General features: G+C 35.6%; 1 protein-coding gene across 1 annotated transcript; it reads left to right on the top strand.

Annotated features, from left to right (window-relative positions):
* The first annotated feature begins 12,019 nt into the window (after positions 1–12,019).
* Positions 12,020–18,694, top strand: LOC146133089 (uncharacterized). Its single transcript, XM_083397643.1, has 11 exons — positions 12,020–12,184; positions 12,414–12,509; positions 14,452–14,595; positions 14,818–14,909; positions 15,046–15,217; positions 15,495–15,693; positions 16,042–16,178; positions 16,689–16,763; positions 17,910–17,971; positions 18,212–18,328; positions 18,592–18,694. Exons 1-11 carry the CDS (start codon positions 12,020–12,022, stop codon positions 18,692–18,694), a joined length of 1,362 nt encoding a protein of 453 aa, XP_083253769.1.
* Positions 18,695–19,098: the final 404 nt, after the last annotated feature.

Raw genomic sequence — 19,098 nt, 5'->3', positions numbered from 1 at the left:
ATATCTATAAATGTGTAAATCATATTTTTGTCAAGCTTTCTTAAATACTTGTACTACCACAGGGTTGATAAGGAATTAAAATTTTCTTAAAATTGGTGACAGTTCTTTTACAGCTAATGTATTTAATTTGTTGATCTGCTACAAATTATGTTAAACACTAAAGCTTGTATAGTAATTATTAAATAAATCGCTAAAGATACATGTGGAAAAAGAAAACAAGCACGTTGAATAAGGTAAAAAGTCCTACACATCCAGTAGACTGGTAAATGTCTGCAATGGTCTTTTGTTGATGTACAAAATTTTTATTTTGCTGAGCATCCTATATAGGAAAATTACTTACGATAGTACACTGTTGAAACGACATAACAAAAATCACTTGATATTAGGTTGTTTATAAAAACTGAATAAAGTTTATAAACATCCTAACCGTAAGATGCAAAAAAACACATTCTCTGTCAGTTTGGCTAACTTGTGGTGTGTCAAAATGGTTCTTTGTAATTGTAGGATTTAATTCCAGTACACAACAAAAATTAGATTTGATTCAGGCAAGTGGGTTTCAATAAGCACTCACCAGAGCGAATTGCACATGCAGTGCAAAATCTCAACCCTGTACAATAAATACACTGAAAGCCATAGTAGACTAACTAAATCTGTTGATCAATGATGCAAGCAAGGCAGGCTAGAAAAACAACTCGCCTTCAGTGAGGTTCGAACTCACGACCTCCAGTCATAATGGACCGTCTCTCTACCAACTAAGCAACACAGGCTCAGAAGGGAGCGAGTCGAGAAATTAACATACACCAATGCTTGCTACATTCTATTAGTACAAGCAACTTCACATTAAAGGGGATCTACAGTACCATATCATCATTCAATGAATTACACACACACATATGTGCCTCCCAAACAACTGTTATTTAGCCATCCTCCAGCTTCTTTTTGTCCAATGCTTACAGCTCACATTATAATACACCGAAAACCATCACAGACCAATCAGTTTAAAAAACGAGGTACAGTAATCCTAACTACTAGAAAAGTATGCCTAACATGATTAGCAACTAACTAGAAACTATATATACCTAAAAACATAATCCTAGTTTCACACTCTGGTCATTCAGATATATTCAGCCATATAGGTTTACCATAGCCCATTAATATACATAAAATATTGAAAACTTAAAAAAAAAAGATGGGGGAGGGGGTACATTGAGCTTGATTTTTAAAAACTATCCGGACATCAAGAATTTCCAAATATCTCCATATAACTACTAGAAAGTATGTCAACAAGATAAGAGTAAGCATTAGTCTACCACTCTGGTCATTCACATGTTTCCAGCGAAATGGGTTTTTCAAAAGCCAGTAATACTAAAAAATCAGCAAAAACGTTAACCCGGGGATTCATTTTGAGCTAAATTTTTGAAAACTATCCGCACATTAAAATTTCTTAAAAATCTCCATTACCGAGATAAGAAAAACACCAACAGCAGTATAAAACACAATTCGGATAAGGGCCAAAATAGGACTAATAACTAAATCAAAATGAGTCCAAAATCCGTCGGAATAAGACCTAAAAGGTCAGAATCAGGCCTAAATAATACTTTAACTAACCCAAAACCACACCCCTAATCACTAACTCCCCTAATAATTTAAACACTTTCCATTTTCTAACCCCACCCATTACCCACCAATAACGCCAAACAGGACCAAAAATCCTGTGCGTCCGCGGTCACCAAAATGGCCGACGCCAGATCAATGGCCCCGATCGTCCCATACCCTCTGCATACAGGTATGGGTATTATTTTGGCCATTTTAGGCCTTATCTCGGCAGATTTAGGTCTTGTTCAGACGATTTTGATATTATGCTGTGCTGGATTTACTGCATATTTGGCTGTATTATGTCGTTGGTCTAATACTATTTTTCTGCTTTAGGTATTGTTGCTTTTTAGGGATTATTGTTGGTTCCCACTATTTGGGTAATTGGAACCGATATAATTTAATGTTTTACCGCGGATCGTTGCGCCTAATTGTACAAACGCGTGCATCCAAAGGATCAAAAAGTCCGACTTTTAGACTTTGAGGTCTCAGACAATGCACTAATTTGACTTAACAATGTGCTTAAAAAGATTAAGTTTAATAATACTTGACCCACCTAAACCCTAGCCAGCACCAGGGTTGCCAGATTAAAATTTTGAAAAAAAGCCAAACCGTAAATGAAAAAAGCCAGAAAAAGCCAAACATTAATTAAATAAATTCAAAACACATAAAAGGCTATAAATAATTGATTTGTATGTAAAAAATATCCTTTAAGCTTCAAACTTGTGTGGTATGACAACATTACATGTTCCCAACACACCAACCAAAATGAAAATTTGTATCTTTGGAAAACTCCAATTATCCTACGATCTTTAAGCTGAAAGTGTAATATTTTTTTGTCAAGCTTTCTATTAAAAATACTTTGATTTGATGAGCTCACCCTAAAGCGCGGTGTTTCTCAACCTTTTCGGGCTGCCTGCCAAAAGTAATAAACCGAGGCTATGCTAACTTAATTCACTTCACTGAACTGTTTAAGCGACCAATACTTTACGTAAAAAATCAAATTTAAATATGAGTCACTTTCTTCGTATTGCTTACAATCTCCAAAGTGTGTAAAATATCTTGCTTAGAACCAGTGCCAATTTAAAAAAATCAAAACACGAACCAACAAAATCCAACGGGTTCGCGACCCATGGGTTGAGAAACACTACGACCTGGAGAGTGGAGACCTGCGGTAACGATTTATTATTTTAAAAATCACGCAAAGTAGGGCCCCTACAGATCGTAAAACGAATGTTTTAGAACAAAAACAGTAGACCTCAATGTAATTTGACTAGATTTAGCAAGCTTTTACAAAAAAGCCGTAAAGCTAACTGAATTTTCTGACGCCAACCAGGTTCAAAAAGAGCCAAATTTGTAGAGTTTGGCGTCAAAAAAGCCAAACTGGCAACCCTGGCCAGCACCCAAATAATGTGCGTAATGCAGGGAGTCGAACCGGAACTTTATGAACCGGTTTTGGGTCAATTTTTACCGAACCTGAACCGGTTTTTATAAGATTTTAAGGTGAACCTAATAATTTGAAAGTACCTGAACCTTAAACTGAACCCGAACCTGTAAATAAAAGCGATTCGCTCCTGCATGACGTCACAACTTCTATTTTACAGAGTCAATTAGTTACGCCATGCTCGAAATTTTATGAAAAAAATATGAATATTGAATGAAAAAATCGTTATTATTTTTTAGATATTTCAATATTGAGTTGCTGTTTTTTTAATCAGTCACGTAACTTAGATTAAATGACTAACAGTTTAAACATTAGTCTCTACATTTATCGACCCACATTTTGAGATTTAACGCAAATTATATTGTATCTGAACCGGAACTTTATGAACCGGTTTTGAAATAACGATGGTTGAACCGGGGCTGAACCGGAACTTTTAAATTCCTCCGAACCGAAACCGGAACTGAACCGGATTCCGAAAAAAATCCTTGAACCCGAACCGAACCTGAACCGGAAAAGTCAAACGGTTCGACTCCCTGGCGTAATGCGTTGAATTATTAATTAGATAAACGCTTTTATAGGCCCAATATCTCATTTTGTGACGTGACAATCCTATATACCTTGGACGATGAAACTATCTTATGCCCACCGAAAGTTTGTTTTTTTCCCCAGCATTCAAATAATTATTACATTAACGCACTTTATTTGGGTTAGGGGATGCCCTAATTGTCGTAGACCTTTTTGCTTAGAAATGCACTAATTTCTAACGGATCGGGTGGCAGTGCAGTGTCAGCGTTTTTTCGGGCGACCAATTACTTCGCGTCTCACGATAACGTTCGTCTTATAATTAAGTGTCAATCAAGCGTTAATGGGCGAGCGACTATAACGTGTATTGTCAGGGCGGAGTTTGCAAGTTCCCTAATTACGTTAAGTTGCAAAAGTAACATTACATTGTAAAACTTGCTGGCCGTCGACAAAATGCGCTATAGAGTTACTTAAGGCCAACTTTAGGCCAATATTCAGCGAGGTGATGCAGTTATGCGCAGCGTGATTATCAAGTATTCGTTATGTCAATAGTAACTTTGTATTCTTTGCAGTACCGGTACATTATTTAACTGCATAGCAGATCACGTTGACCAAACAATGCTTTAAAAAACAGGACCGAATTGCTAAAGAGTTCTGTGTACTCATTATATTGGCAAAATATTAGGTTTTGGCAACAACCTGGACAATGAACATGTATTGTAAGTGAGCATCTGCTGTTTTTGCTGTAGCCTACACGTTCAGGGTTTGCAAGCACAAAATAGTAACTTTATGGATATCTGAATTAAAAGTTTGTGGCACACTAGTAAGCCTGCAACTGAATGTTTTCTGGTGCGGATCAAAACCAAAGCACACCGTGGGCCACATATTTTGGTTCTGCGGGCCGCATTTAGAAGAGTTGGGCTACTTAACCAGGTTATTTATTGAACTACGATCATATTTGGTTTAAAAGGCAGAGCTTAAATTTTTTTTAAACTATACTAGAATTTGGGCATCGCTTCTAAACATTTCTAAATACCGAAATCTCAGTGAAAAAGCGATTTCCATCCTTGTTCGCATAACCACGACATCCCTTTGCGAGCAAGGATTTTCTGATCTTGTTGAAATTAAAACCAAAAAAGAAATTCTATCAAGGATGTTGATACGCTTATGAGAGGAGCACTCGAAACAAGGCTATACTGCCTCGGTTCGCACAACTGACTGAAAAAAATGAACAGCAACACTCGCATTAAATGACTGAGGAAATTTTGTAGCCCTAGTAAGTATTTCTATAAAGATATGCTACGGATTTCCTATACTTGCAGCCCTGGTATTCCCTACTCCGATTAGGATTACTACAGATTCGGTATATTACGTGGACTGGGGTGTATAAGTTAAGAGTAAGCGTAAAAAGGGTGTACTATTCCGAAAAAGGTTGACAAGCACTGGGCTAACACAATTAGATTGTAAGAAGGCAGCATTATTTACATTTAGCCTACTGGATTTGGATTTATGCTATCTTTCGCAAAGATGACATGCGTCTAACTCTATAGTAGCATTATCGAAAACACAAACAGGCATTTCAAGACTTGCTTCGGAGATGCACCAACAGAAATCACATTAAAATAAACGTGTCATGAAGAAATTTCGTGTTGCAGATACACTAAATTATTAAAAAAAACTAAAAACAGATATTTTTACACCAGAAAAATGTAAAGGGGTTATTTGAAAGCATCGAAAAGCGGCCCACCCGTACAAAAAGGTTGAGGACCACTGCTTTAAACGATTAACCTTAAGGAAGTTTTTGTTTAATTTGGCAATCTCTTGCCGAAGTTATACGCTAAAGTTATATCTTTAGAAAGTTTAGAAGGATTGTTACAAAAAAAGTTTTTTTGTGTTATTTCAGCACGTAACAATTGTTCTAAAAGTGTCGGCGTTATTTCGGTCGTCTGAACTAGTTACTCAAAACCAAGAAGTCGAACCCGAACCGAACCGGAACTTCATGAACCGGATTGAAATTTTTCCGAACCGTAACCGAACCTGAACTGTTTTTTGTAACATTTTGAGGAGCCGAGCCGGAATTGAACCGAATAATTTGAAAGAACCTGAACCTTAACCGAACCCGAACCTGTAAACAAAAGCGGTTCACTCCAGCATGACGTCACAAGTCGCAATTTGGATATGTCAATAAAGAGTTGCTGTTTTTTATTACGTCACGTAACTTGGATTAAATGACTTACAATTCAAAGATTATTCTCTCATTTATTGACCCACATTTTTAAATTTAACGCAACTTATATTGTATCCGAACCGGAACTTTATGAACCGTTTTGAAATAACGACGGTCGAACCGGAGTTGAACCGGAACTTTTAAATTGCTCAAAACCGAAACCGGATTCCGAAAAATGCTTGAACCCGAACCGAACCTGAACCGGAAAAGTCAAACGGTGCGATCCCCTGCTCAAAACTTTCTGCAAGTCGATTTGTTTTAAAAACATCCCCTAATATGCAATATTGTAACAAGAAATACACAAGTCTGGTTCTCAACCACTGTCACAAGAGTATAGCGTATGTGGCTGTTACTTTTTAGCGGCTCCCATTATAAATCAAAAAATAAATCATTTCATTTTGTTACAGACTTTGTACTTAAAACATTTTGCCTATTAACTTTATTAAAGGTAACTCAGTAAAACATACAGGTTTTGCAAAATGTAATTAACAAACGCTCCAGTAAATACAATATAAACCTTCTATGAAAAAACACCAAATCAGTATAATAGGATACAAACGGCTATGCTTTCATGTGCGGTCAATGTGTGGTTTAATAGCATAAAACAAGGGCTGAACCGTTATCGTTGGTCAGTATGCTACGACTTAAGAAGGGATCACAGGTTATGAAGTTGCAATTCAACTTCGAGTGATATCGATTCTATTATGTTGGGATATATGCGTACTTCAAGAAGAAATTATTTTTACAATCAACAGTATCCCTGCTGATATTCGGGCAACTTTATCTTTAGTGCAGTTGAGAGATATTATCAGTAAAAGTAGATAGCAAAGCAAGTTAAAGTACAATATGCAACAGACGGTGCACTAGTCGTATGTATAGATTGGTGTAAGAAGAAAAGTTTAAATAACCATATTAGATACCATGACATTTTTTCCGTCTAAAAATAAGAGCATGGCATATACCTTCCCTATTTTAATTACCATTTTTGGCCAACTTACATTAGATAAATTATAAAATTAATTACACTTCCTGAAAATGGTTTTTGTTGTCCTTTATTGGTGACCACAGGTCAGCGCCCAGTGGACTCGTACATTCTACGATATGCTCATTGCGCATTAAGAAACACTTTTTTATTCAAGATAATTGCAATTTGTATTTTTTTGCAGTTCGCGCGAATTTGTAGCCTGAAATATGACCATAAATTGCTATCACATGGCTATCACAACTTATTTGCCAAAATTATCATGATATTGATTCGACTCAACTTGAATTGAATGTTTGACTAGCCTACTGCTTCGCACGAGAACAACAGGTTTTTAAAGAATTCAGACCCGCTATGACGTCATCTTGTGGATATCTTATGGCCTCACAAACAACAATCATGTTTGTCAGGGAGTGTTTTTTTTTTTTTTAAATAAAACGCTGGTTATCGTAGAAAATTGCTGTGAACAAGGGTTATATAACAAATGGCAAAAAATTAACACAGGCCGTATATTACAAAAAATCGAAAATAAGATAATTGTAATTCACCACTGAAAAATTACACAGCAATATATGTTTAATACGTTTGCCCAAAATAAAGATGCACAACTCTCTTAAACCAAAACGAAAGTTTGAGTGATAAACGAGAATACATAATAAGACCTAAAAAGCAACAATACCTAAAGCAGAAAAATATAAAACCATGGTATTAAGACCAACGACATAATAAAGCTAAATACGCAGTAATATTTAAGAGACAATAATATATAAATCGTCTGAATATGACCCAAACCTATCGGAAGACGCCCTAAATGGCGTAAATAACGCCTGCAGAGCGTATGGGACGACCGGGGGCCATGGGTCTGGCATCGGCCGTTCTGATGTCGACGTTTAGGCGCCCAAGTTAAAATGGCACCGTTAGGGCGCCGCTGTTTTAACATCGGATTTTTTGTCCCTGTTTTGGGTTTTTGGTGGGTAATAGGTAGGGTTAGAAAATGGATTAGGGTTGAAATTATTAGAGGAGTGATGTCTTAAGGGTGGGGTTTGGGATTAGGTAAAATGTTGTATTGACCGATTCTGGCCATTTACTGATTTAGACGGTACACCAACCGAGGTAAAAACAATTCGGCCACAAACCTAGTTAAAGTTTGACGACCGACAATAAGCAACATAACAATTTTTTAGGCAAACGTGAGAAAAATAAAAGATTTATGATAAAACACGCTGAAGGCGCCGAAAGTCAAATTACATACTTTTTCTCTGAATTGTTCAATTGTGTACAACCTATAAGTTGTTATATAGATTTTTGCAAAACGGGTTTTCGGTGGCCCAATGGACACCGTTCCTATTTACTGTATTAGACAGGGTAATTAGATCGGAGTTATGTTTTGACCATTGATTGAAAAAAAATATTAATGGTGGTGATGTCATAAACACCTGTCGATCGTAGACTAGTTCTCTAAACTTAAAGCTTTATAAACACAATTGTTAGACTGGCGGTTGTTGTTGTGCCTTTTGCTTTTTTGGGAGTCTCGAAAAAGTTTAATCTTAAAGTTTTTAAACCATAACAAAACAATACAAAACGTTTGCTGTTTATTGATCACATATTCTTGATTAATCCCTTTGATCAGCTTGATAATAAACTATTTTGAAATATGACTCTTGGCGATTAAACGTAAGAAAAAGAAAGTTCATGAATATAAATATATTTTATTGTCGTCAAAAAGCGATAATTGTGGGTTTGACAGGCTGTTCGTTCTAACGAACGAAATAAATTTACTAAGACCAATAGTTATAATTATAAATCACATGTTTTTGAATTGCATCTTCTCATTAGAGTTTTATGTGAAGATTAGTGGGTCTTTAACACAGATGCCCTCACTTGACATGTGTGGCTGCTTATAACAATTAACAACGTCATCAGGTTTTAAATTTACAAGCTTTCTAAAACATTTTTGTTTCAGAGGCCGAACAAAGTAATAGTTAAGTTGTATTGCTGAGAATGTTTGACAGTTACATGCACACCCGATTCTTGTTTCTCAATAGAGTATAAATTAAATATATATAATTCGTAATACATTGCAGTTAGGGGGCGGGTTTAAGCAACTGATTAAGTAATTCCTTTTTGAATTACTTACTTGAATAATTTTTCCATTACTTGTTGTTTTAAGTAAGCTTTTAGCTAGAGCAAACCGTCCGGCTACATTACGTTCGCTATTAAGTGAATGTTACACGCAAAACAGTACATTTGGTATTGTTAAGTTGTGACGTAACAATGCATTTGTGACTTAGGTCTTAAAATACTGCTATTAAACAGCGCTTTTTATGTGGGCAGTGACACTTTCGAGTACTTTCAACTTTGTGTAGGGCAAACAAAAGCTACCACCTGTTAGAAGTTAGAACATACAAATCAATTTCTATTATGTAAATTAATATGATTAATTTTCGCCCAATCCTTATTCCAGAAGCATTATATTCGATATCAATTGGCACAATGGACTTATTACTTGGGATGTCCGATTATATCGGATCGTTGGCGATACCCGATGCCGCAAGTGGTAGTATATCGGTACCCGTCCGATAAAAGGATGGTATCGGTATCGATCCGATACCTAATTAGTAATTAGTATTTACATTTTAACCAAGGTTTGCGATCGAACGCAGCGTTTTATACTTTGAAAGGTAAATTTATCGTATAACCAAACTTCCTAACGCTAAAGCAAATTTTATCTCAAGCTTGAAAAAACTAAAAAACATTGACGTTATTTGGTATCAAATTATCGGGTATCGTATCAGAATGAAATGTCAAGTATCCATCATCCCTATACTCAATACTAAGATCAAATCAAATAAGCAAAACGTATATAAACTAAAAATACGTTATTTTTGTGTTGCGAATTTAGTTACCTTCAATTTTTAATTTAGTTACCTTCAATGATTTTCCAAATTACATTTTTTAATAAATTTAGACCATGATATTTCCTAGTTGAGTGTGCAGTTAGATAGGTTAGGTTAGTGTTTAGTGCAACAACGATGTGCAACAAAACAGAGGTTTTTACCTAAACAAAACTCAGTATGACATTAAAGCGTTTATCTGAGCCACGTAATTTCAAAAATCCTGGAGTAATTCTTTTAAAAGTCAATTAATTTAGTGTTTGATTTTAATTAAAGTTTGATGCTTGCTGCCTATTGTTTATATCTACGTTTATATCTTCGTTATTATTGACAGTATACGTGTTTTGTGCAAAATATTTTAATAAGAAATAACTAATCGCCCATTGTTTATGATTCAATGTGTGACATGTGTGCATTGGCATATTCGACGCAATTCGCTGTTTTTAAGCCTGATTGTCGTTCACAACATTTATTTAAAGATTCTTATAAAATTTATTTATTTAAACCCGGCCCTAGATACAGCTCTCTATACTTAATGCTTGTGTTCACTCATGACATATCGCGATTGTACGACAACACCAATGTGTGTATCGGTAACGTGAATAAACTATATTATCTTGACCTGGTGTCAGGGGCGCCCGCAGAAATTTCTCCAGGGGGGGGCAATCAGGGGCGTAACCAGAAAATCAAAAAGTGGGTCCTGAATTTTCAGCTTAGGGAATTACCCTATTTTTCGTCTGATGTTATTGAATAATGACGTCATAAAACAGTGACAGTATGACGTCATAGAATGGTGATATCCATACGTGAGAAAAAACTAATCAGAAACAGCCAAATACGTCCAGCAAAAGTGACCACGTGCGTCATCGACAATCCTGACAGGCGCCAGCTGCGAAATCACGGTGTGCAATCGTTAACTTCAGGCAAAAAAACAAACCAAGACCGTGATTAATTGTGGTAGAATCACACATAATTCGACTATCAGCAGCGCAGTTTTCAAGTTCCATGAACGGAACGAGCGCTTAATTACAAGCACGTCTTTCACCACCTGCAATACTAAACGAAGATCATTTTTTCCGGGTGTTATTATGCCACGATTAGCGCAACATCTGCGCCGAGCTGTGTGAAAGTCAGCTAACTTACAAGCTGCGGTTAAGGGGAAATAAGTTGTGTCCATTGCACACTTAGCACGTGGTCTTAGAGTATGCTTAAAGAGCATAATTTTTCGTTAACCATCATTACTTAAAAATGGAGATTTTGAAACGCGCACGACAGTCACCATTATACCTCCTTTTAAGAATCTGCTTCAGTTAAACAAATGTCGATGTTACACGAACGTCGGATATTAGCGCAGAGACCGAATGGCGAGGAACATACTGCGTATAACTCGACGTTTTTTAGCGAGAAAAAAAGAAAGAAGGTTTGACTTAGCGTTGTCAATTGTCGAATACACACTTGCTAATCAGTCAACCTAAACAAATAACGAAAGAGAAAAACTTCCAGCGTTTACGGTCGACCAAACAAAAGACGAAAAACGGCGTTTTGCGCTCGATTTTGGTTTCGCTTTAGATTAAGACGCGTGACCCAATTACTTAAAAAGCACGCCGCTTCGAACAATTTGTTACGATGACAACGAACAAAAAACGATAATATCACTTACAAAAAGGGGGTAAGAACTCCCGCCCCCCTGGATACGCCACTGGGGGCAATGGATAATGTATAATATTTTTAAACTTCTTAAGTAATACATATTACACTTATAAATAATACTAATAATCGCATTTTGAAATTCCAGGGGGGGGCAAGTGCCCCCCCTTGCCCCCCGTGCGGGCGCCCATGCCTGGTGTTTAGATTTACTGCCAATGATACTTTAAATCTCACCGCGTTAAATTGGCCTTTTTTGGTAACACTACATACCCTTTATATCTTATTTCATAAGTATTTTTTACTGACTGACGAGCCAAGTAATGTAACACTATTTAAAGTGTACATAGTCACACATTGGACGAGTCATTCTGGAGCACTCGTAATTTCCGGATGTAGTTTTTTATCGACTTTTGGTACTTAAGACTGTCGTGACACCTAACGTTTGTATGGGATTCGTGCACCCATATGTTGATCGTCCACTAAATGTGAACCCGCAGGGTAATTTAACGTTTCTCCTTTAAAAAAAAAAAAAGGTTGTCGGCCTACTTTCTCAGGAGGCGCGTTACATATTAGGTCACGTCATGCTAGATACAAGATTAGTTCAAACTGCTCCAAGTATTAAGAAGACGTTAAACGCAATTGAAGCCTCTGTAGCGTGTTCGCAATTTCATAGAAGTGCCCACAGTATTTTGCCATAGGTTGCCATCAATATGACAAGAAATCGTAGCGATACAATCAAAGAGTTAACTGGCCCCCATCACGATTCTAACGGAAATGTCCTATTACCTCAAAAAGTCACCATCCAATACAGTGAAATCATCAACGATGTAAAAATTGTCGGAATTCACAAGCAGCAGCTTTCCAAAACGTCTTTCGTAAGTACCTTTGTCATGAATACCATACACATATCTCAGTTAGAGTATACTTATAATTAAACATTGTACAAATAAAATAAACAATACAGCGCTATTTAAATAAATAACTACATTTTACAGTTAATTGTTTATTAACATTTTGCTGTCCTTTTTAAATCAAACTGTAGTATGACTAGTTTTCTTATGTCTGTTTAAGTCGTTTTAATATACGTTTGCTGCACTTTTGCAGTATTTTATTATTTTGGTGGTGCTAAATGACGGGAGCAAACTAACTGTATATCGCAAATGGAAAGAAATCCGAGAAATGCAATCCGATCTTCAAAAAGTAAGTAAAACTATAACTAATGACCGCGAAGCGAAAGTGTTTGAGCTAAATATATAATTTGCGTATGGCGGTGGTAATTTTTTTTATCACCTGGTATCTTTTATTGTGTTGAAAACCATTCCAACATTCCAAAATATGACTTTTGACTATATTGGATATCACATAGATTTAAAAAAAGCTAAATTGAGTAAAGTTTACAAAATTAAACCGGGATTATTCCATACAGTCAAAATGCCTGTCTCGTTGTACATTTTTAGTGCACATTTGACTAATAAAAATGTACGTAATAAAAATTGTTTTAGAATTTAGAATGATCGTTTACAAAGTGAAAATATTCATTTATTTTACTTATAGTCAATCCATAAAATTGTCATAAAACGAGAAATCACTGTTGCGCTTTAAACGATGTATTGCATAACCTTGCAATTTTGTATTTACTTTGTGCCATAAGAAACCAATCTAAAATCTGCGTCGCCAAAGTATAGGTTTTAGGTGAACTACGGTCTCAAACGGAAGAAACTGTCACAACATCATTTTTTATGTAACATAATATTGAGAATATATTCAGCACGTATATTAGAAGTTAATTTCCAAAAAAATCGGCTGGAGTTCAAGATTCGACGATACTTAGCCAAGGAATAAACATTAGGATTATTTAACGAAAGTGTTTTTTTTTTGACATAGTGTCATAATCTTCGTTTAGTATATTTAATCTAATAAAGACTTTTTGCAACTCTGGAGTTATGCTTTAATTTGCGATCACGTGAAAAAGCATTTTAAATTTGTAGCGTATTTCGAGTACAAGTGACGTAATTTTTTGTGTCAGCCATAATTTAATGTTTGAGGATTTTCGCCGTTTAAACAGAAACTTATTGTTGCAACAATAAGCACTGTTGGCATAAGCAGAACTGTGCCCATGTTATTTAAAAACACGATTACTTACGTTCTAAGCCTTATTGTCATAACTGAGTACAATTTATTCATGAAAAATGACCAACCGTTTATTCTTAGTGCTAACTCCAATATAATTTTGCATATCGTAGCCAAAATCCATATGTCACTTCGAAAAAATTGCATATGTTTTCGCAAAAATAAGGTTTTTTACATCACAGCATCCGGAGTTAATTTGTAACAGGAACACGATAAACGTGATATATTTCTCACTACCGGAACTTCTTTATTTGGTATGAGCGAGGTTATATTTGGAGCTGATTTTATTCTGATTTTATTAATATGACACAATTACGTAAGGCTACAATCCGCTGCCAAGTGATGTCACTATTCAATTACATCATATCTTACAGAACCGTTATTAACAGTTCTGATTTTATTAGGAATCGTTGATCCTGGTGTATTATTTCAGTTATAGAGCTAAAATACTTCAAATAAGAAAAAATGTAACAATGGGTCTTTCTGTTTAAATCATTTTCGATATTTTTACAACTTTACAATACCATAGTTTAATAATTACGATCCTTATGCAACTTTCGAATCAATAATTTAATGTAATTAGTTGTGTAGGCTAACAAGGCCATATTTCACGTCGGATAGGTATTGCTTACGTTAGAAGCTGGCGGTTTTACATAATTACGTGACTAGCATGTAGGCATGTATTATGATGTTTACGTTGTTGTCGTCACTTGCGTTAACTGCGAATTTTCTTTTCTGACCCCCCACGAACTTTCTTAACCGGTTTTATGATTTATCTTTTGACCCCTACGAACCTTTCTTAATCGCTCTAATTATGGCCATCACGATTGGGCAGTATTTTATAAAATTCATTCTGTCACACAAGCGTGCATTTTAAGATTATGTTGTAACCATTGCGTAAATATATGGGCAACCATAAGACTTTGCTTATCAGACTTTAGTGACCTTGGAAACAGGACTTTTAAAAATTTATTACGCTTTAAAAAAAATAATCAATCAATTTCTTTGATAGCAACTAGAACGTGATTCTTTTTCATCGGAACCTCGATATTACTTAAAGAAGCTTAAACGAAACACTTCAATGCAAAGTCTTATTCATTGCCTTGGTACTTTGAGGAGGCTTCGTGTTATCGATTCTCTAAACATTTACTTTCAGGTTAGTAGCATGTTATTACACAAGGACGACAAACATTTTAACAACGATTAATTGTAGTTAACTTTATAAACGCAGGACAACTTTATGGTTTCGCATTAAACTGACTTATTTTGTTGTTTTTGTTGAGTCATGATCAAAAACTTTCAATAGAGACTTAGTGTGAATAATTACTCTCAGAACCAAATATATCAATTCATTTTTTGATAACCAACATTTGTTCAGGCGCTGGTCTATTACAAGAATCTTCACAATTGGCCAATTGTCAAAAGCTTTTTTGCGCCTACGGATATGGATTTAAGTTCATCTAAGTGGTGGTAAGAACTAATTGCAGCCTAATCTTGTGATAATGACAATCTTGTGGAAGTTACAAAATTACAGGACTGGTGCTCGCACTTTCATTTTAAGCTGTGACGCCCAAGTGTTACAATCACATATTACTTTAATTTGCAGCGGAGGCGGAAAAACGTACTTTTACGTCACAAGTTCGCTTACCACCCGAAATGTCGAAGTTGTTAATTGCGACTGCTCCAAAGATATGCTCGAAAGTAGTTATATTCAGTCAAACGCTACTTTGAACTCAGACAACAGTGATTCATACAAACATAGGCTTTCTTCGACCGCCGTGAGTTATTAATGACGTAATCATTTTATTAATAAATTACATTTGTAAAACAATCTTACTTTTTCGTTGTTTGACTTGTTAAAACAATTGCTATTTACGATTTTTTTTAAATAATGAACTAATATTGCATCCAATATTCTATGTGTTTTATTTCTTCGATTTTACCCTGCCCTCGACCCCTTTTTGCTGTTTCATATAAGCGCCCCGTGGAGAACAACGTTGGCAAGTTCGCTCATCTTTAAAAAGGCATTTCGAATTTCTACGTTTATTACTATAGGTGTCTTTATGCGGTTTTCACCAGTCGGAGCTGGATCTAAGCAATTCACGTACATACGATATCCACATTTCCTCACCTTTGACACCTCAATTATATGTTGCCCTTGACGATCACACAACGGACGGCGACCAAGAAATACAAAACATCATCAGCCTAAAACGAAACGAAAAAGTCATGGTCCTGACAAAAAGCGACAGTGGTAGGTAATAGAACGGCTTAAAACAAATAATAGTTCTATCGATACGAATACTTTTCGTATCCGACAAAAATATACCCTTTAAATAAAATATGTACTATACTTGGTATCGAAATTTAGATTTGATCATACTGTTCAGCCCCTATTAGGAAAACGTTTAATTTGTATATTAAACTTATGGTTTCGTTAAACCATCCTATGGTGTAAAGATCAAAATTAGTTTTGTCTTTTAAATGGAAGTGCAAAATAACATGCAGCAAGTGTCGTAGGCTACTGCCGCTATAACAGACTGCGCTGCCTATTGCAAAGAAGTCCACAAACTCGGTAGAAAACTGGAAATTTTTTTTGTAGGGTGGTGGTTTGTGCAGAGAACGTCTGAATCGCATATTTTGGATGACGAAGATCCGGGAGAGACAGGATATGTTCCAGCTTCATTTCTACGAAAAGAACGTAAAGTACCATCTTCGTTTTCCCAACCCCCCTTGCCAGTGAGTTTTTGAATTAACTGACGTTATTGGATAATATTATGGATGTACGTACAACTACGATAAGGGTGCAAATTCCATTATAGCAATTTTAATTTGTGGTTACATTCAGGTTTTTTTTTTAAGGTTTGGTTTGGGTGACCGCTAAGTAGTTTTAAAAGGCCGCAAGTGTTTCATTTACAAGTTTGCTGCACAATCAAACAAAGTGTGCTTGTTGGCTTCTGCTTGTTATGTTTCCACACGTAAAAACTGATCATTATGCGCCAGAAATCAGAAATAAACATTGACGAGTATCGAAGGTGCACTTCTTTTGTGAATAACTCTTTGATTCAGCTGTTAGCTGTACCTCCAGCAATTATTCTTTTTTCCGGACGTGAACTATTGATCGTAGGCTATATTCGTATTATCGACAAGACATAGCGAGAAAACAACCCACCGTTTCGGTCCCCCAAAACACCTTAAAAAAAACACTGGTTACATTTATTTTTTTTTTCCCGAAATTTGTTGTTCTAGATTTCACTGAAAGCTTCGAAATCCAACAAAAGACGAAAAAGTTCCGATTCCGAATCAATCTGTTACTCAAGCCAGGTAAGTCGTTATAAATAAAGTTAAAATAAGCTATTGCAAGAGGTACTGAAATAATTACTGTCAATGCTATATCGTACTATCTACAATGCTTTAAAAACAATGCTTTATAAATATTCTTATTTTTTAAATAAGCATGTTTGTTATTTGGTTTGCGTGTATATTGCCAACTTCACGTGAGATAAATTGCCAGTACGTATGGCAATCTTCGGATTATATTTGAAAAATTAAATTTAGGGTTATCGACTTTATTGCGTTAAGTATTAATGTAGAAAAAAATAAAAATTATAAACGCTGCTGTTGATACTCGGTTTTTAAAATAACGATTAATAATGAGCATGTCAAAAAACAAAGTTTTAAGATCTTCATAAACACGTTTTTTGCTCCTTTTTTGCTAGCATTTTTTGATGAAATAACTTATTTAAAGCGAGCGTAATTTTTGTTTATACCAGGTTGTCCCCAACAACTACAGTGTAATATTACTTAACTGCTATATTCACTTGTAAAATTATGACCTATTTATACGTCGTTAGTTCGAACCTCACTAGTTGCTTTTCTACCTTGCCTAGCCTGCATCATTGATCGATGGATTTGGTAAGTCTGCGATGGCTTTCGGTACTATGCGTAAGCCGTCGTAGATCAAAATGCGACTTCAGAAGGGCTAGATCACAGTTTTGGTACACCTAGGTGTAGTTTTCATTGAATGACGATATGGTACTGTAGAGTGTAGATAGCCTTCAATTTGAAGTTGCTTGTACTAGCAGAATGTAGCAAGCATTGGCGTCATGGTTGTTTCTCGTCTCGCTCCCCTTTGAGTCTTTGTAGATCACTTGGTAAAGCGACGGTCCCGTTAAGGCCGCAGGTTCTAGTCCAAATCTCACTGAAGACTAGTTGTTTTATTGATCGACGGATTCGGTTGGTCTACGGTGGCTTTCGCTGTACTATGATACTGCAGCTATCGTTGGTCAAAAAACGACTTTAGAAGGAATATAAATCAAAGATGGTAGACGTATACGTATCTTTCATATTTAAAGCGTCTGAAAATAAGAAGCCAAAGGTTTTTTATACAATGTGTGTCACTATTTAAGCAAATTTTACTGCATACCTATTATTCTTATTCACATTACAATTTTAAGTGTATTTATTTAGAGAACTGAATCTTCAGGAAGTTTCAGCACGTGCAGTACCGGGTCGGAACATGAATCATCATTGTAAGAAATTGTTACACATTCTTTATCCCAAGTGATTTTAATTTTCAAACAAACAAAAAATTCTTTTTAAATATTAGGACTGCTGTAAAACATCTTATCCGTTTGACATCCAATAATATGAAATATACACACTCCATATAAACCTCCTGAAAAAATAGATGTCTCATCGGTCTCTCGGATTCGGAATGCGCGATCCACACCCTAGTTATAACAAATGTTTTTACAATTTTATTTTTTTAGAGGTGAATACATCTGCAGTCGGGGGTATATTGCACGAAATAACGACGAATTGAGTTTTAGCCAAAATTCTATCGTAACTGTCCTGCAAAAGAGCGAAGATGGCTGGTGGTTAGCAAGGTAAGTTTTGCCTTTGTTAGTCAGCAACTCAATGATAACATTCAGATCACATTTAAACATTGATTGATATTTTAACAACTTTATTTTAATGAGCATAACATTTATAAACCACAAGGTTAGTCTTCAAATTACTCTTTAAGTCTGCTTACAAAATCTAATATAGAAACATTATACATATTTCTGTTATCTGCTAAGTCAATTTAGATCATGTATGCTCATTATTGTGTTTAATTGCAAAATACAAATAAATAAACTCTTTTCAGGTACAAAAACAACGAAGGGCTCGTTCCTGCTGTTTATCTCAAGAAGTACAACGACCCAATCAAAAGACTTAGCCTCGAACTTCTTAAAATAAACAATAAATAAACACGTTAGCTTAACATTCTTCTAAAGAACAAAAGTGATTCTACGTAAAAATTATTTCGCCAGCACATGCTAGAAAATAACATTCGCGAATAAGGTTTCTGTGGTACTTTAGCAAACTTTAAAACTTTTGTAACGGTGCTATGGTTATTTCTCGACTTGCTCCTCTCTTCTGAGCCTGTGTAGCTCAGTTGGTTCGAACCTCACTCCAGGCTAGTTGGTTAGGCCAGGGGTCGGCAACCTTTTTTGCACTGCGGACCGGTTTAAAATTTAAATTTGGCCGCGGGCCGGCCTTAAAAAAACAAATGTTTAGTAAATCAAATTTAGTGCAACTTTTAGCAATGAGAACTCTGAGCTTGTTTTGCGCAATCTATAGGAATTATTATTATTTAACCTAATGAAACCCG

This window comes from Ascidiella aspersa, chromosome 9, assembly GCF_963924565.1.
Source record: "Ascidiella aspersa chromosome 9, kaAscAspe10.2, whole genome shotgun sequence".
Lineage (NCBI taxonomy): Eukaryota > Metazoa > Chordata > Ascidiacea > Phlebobranchia > Ascidiidae > Ascidiella > Ascidiella aspersa.
This window is presented reverse-complemented; position numbering and strand designations above follow the sequence as displayed.

Bases quoted from the DNA above. Each gene is read 5' to 3' on its own strand.
- LOC146133089 (XM_083397643.1), top strand. From the start codon at position 12,020: ATGACAAGAAATCGTAGCGATACAATCAAAGAGTTAACTGGCCCCCAT. The intron at 15,694-16,041 runs GTAGGTAATAGA...TTTTTTTTGTAG, and splicing joins CCTGACAAAAAGCGACAGTG to GGTGGTGGTTTGTGCAGAGA. The intron at 18,329-18,591 runs GTAAGTTTTGCC...AACTCTTTTCAG, and splicing joins GATGGCTGGTGGTTAGCAAG to GTACAAAAACAACGAAGGGC.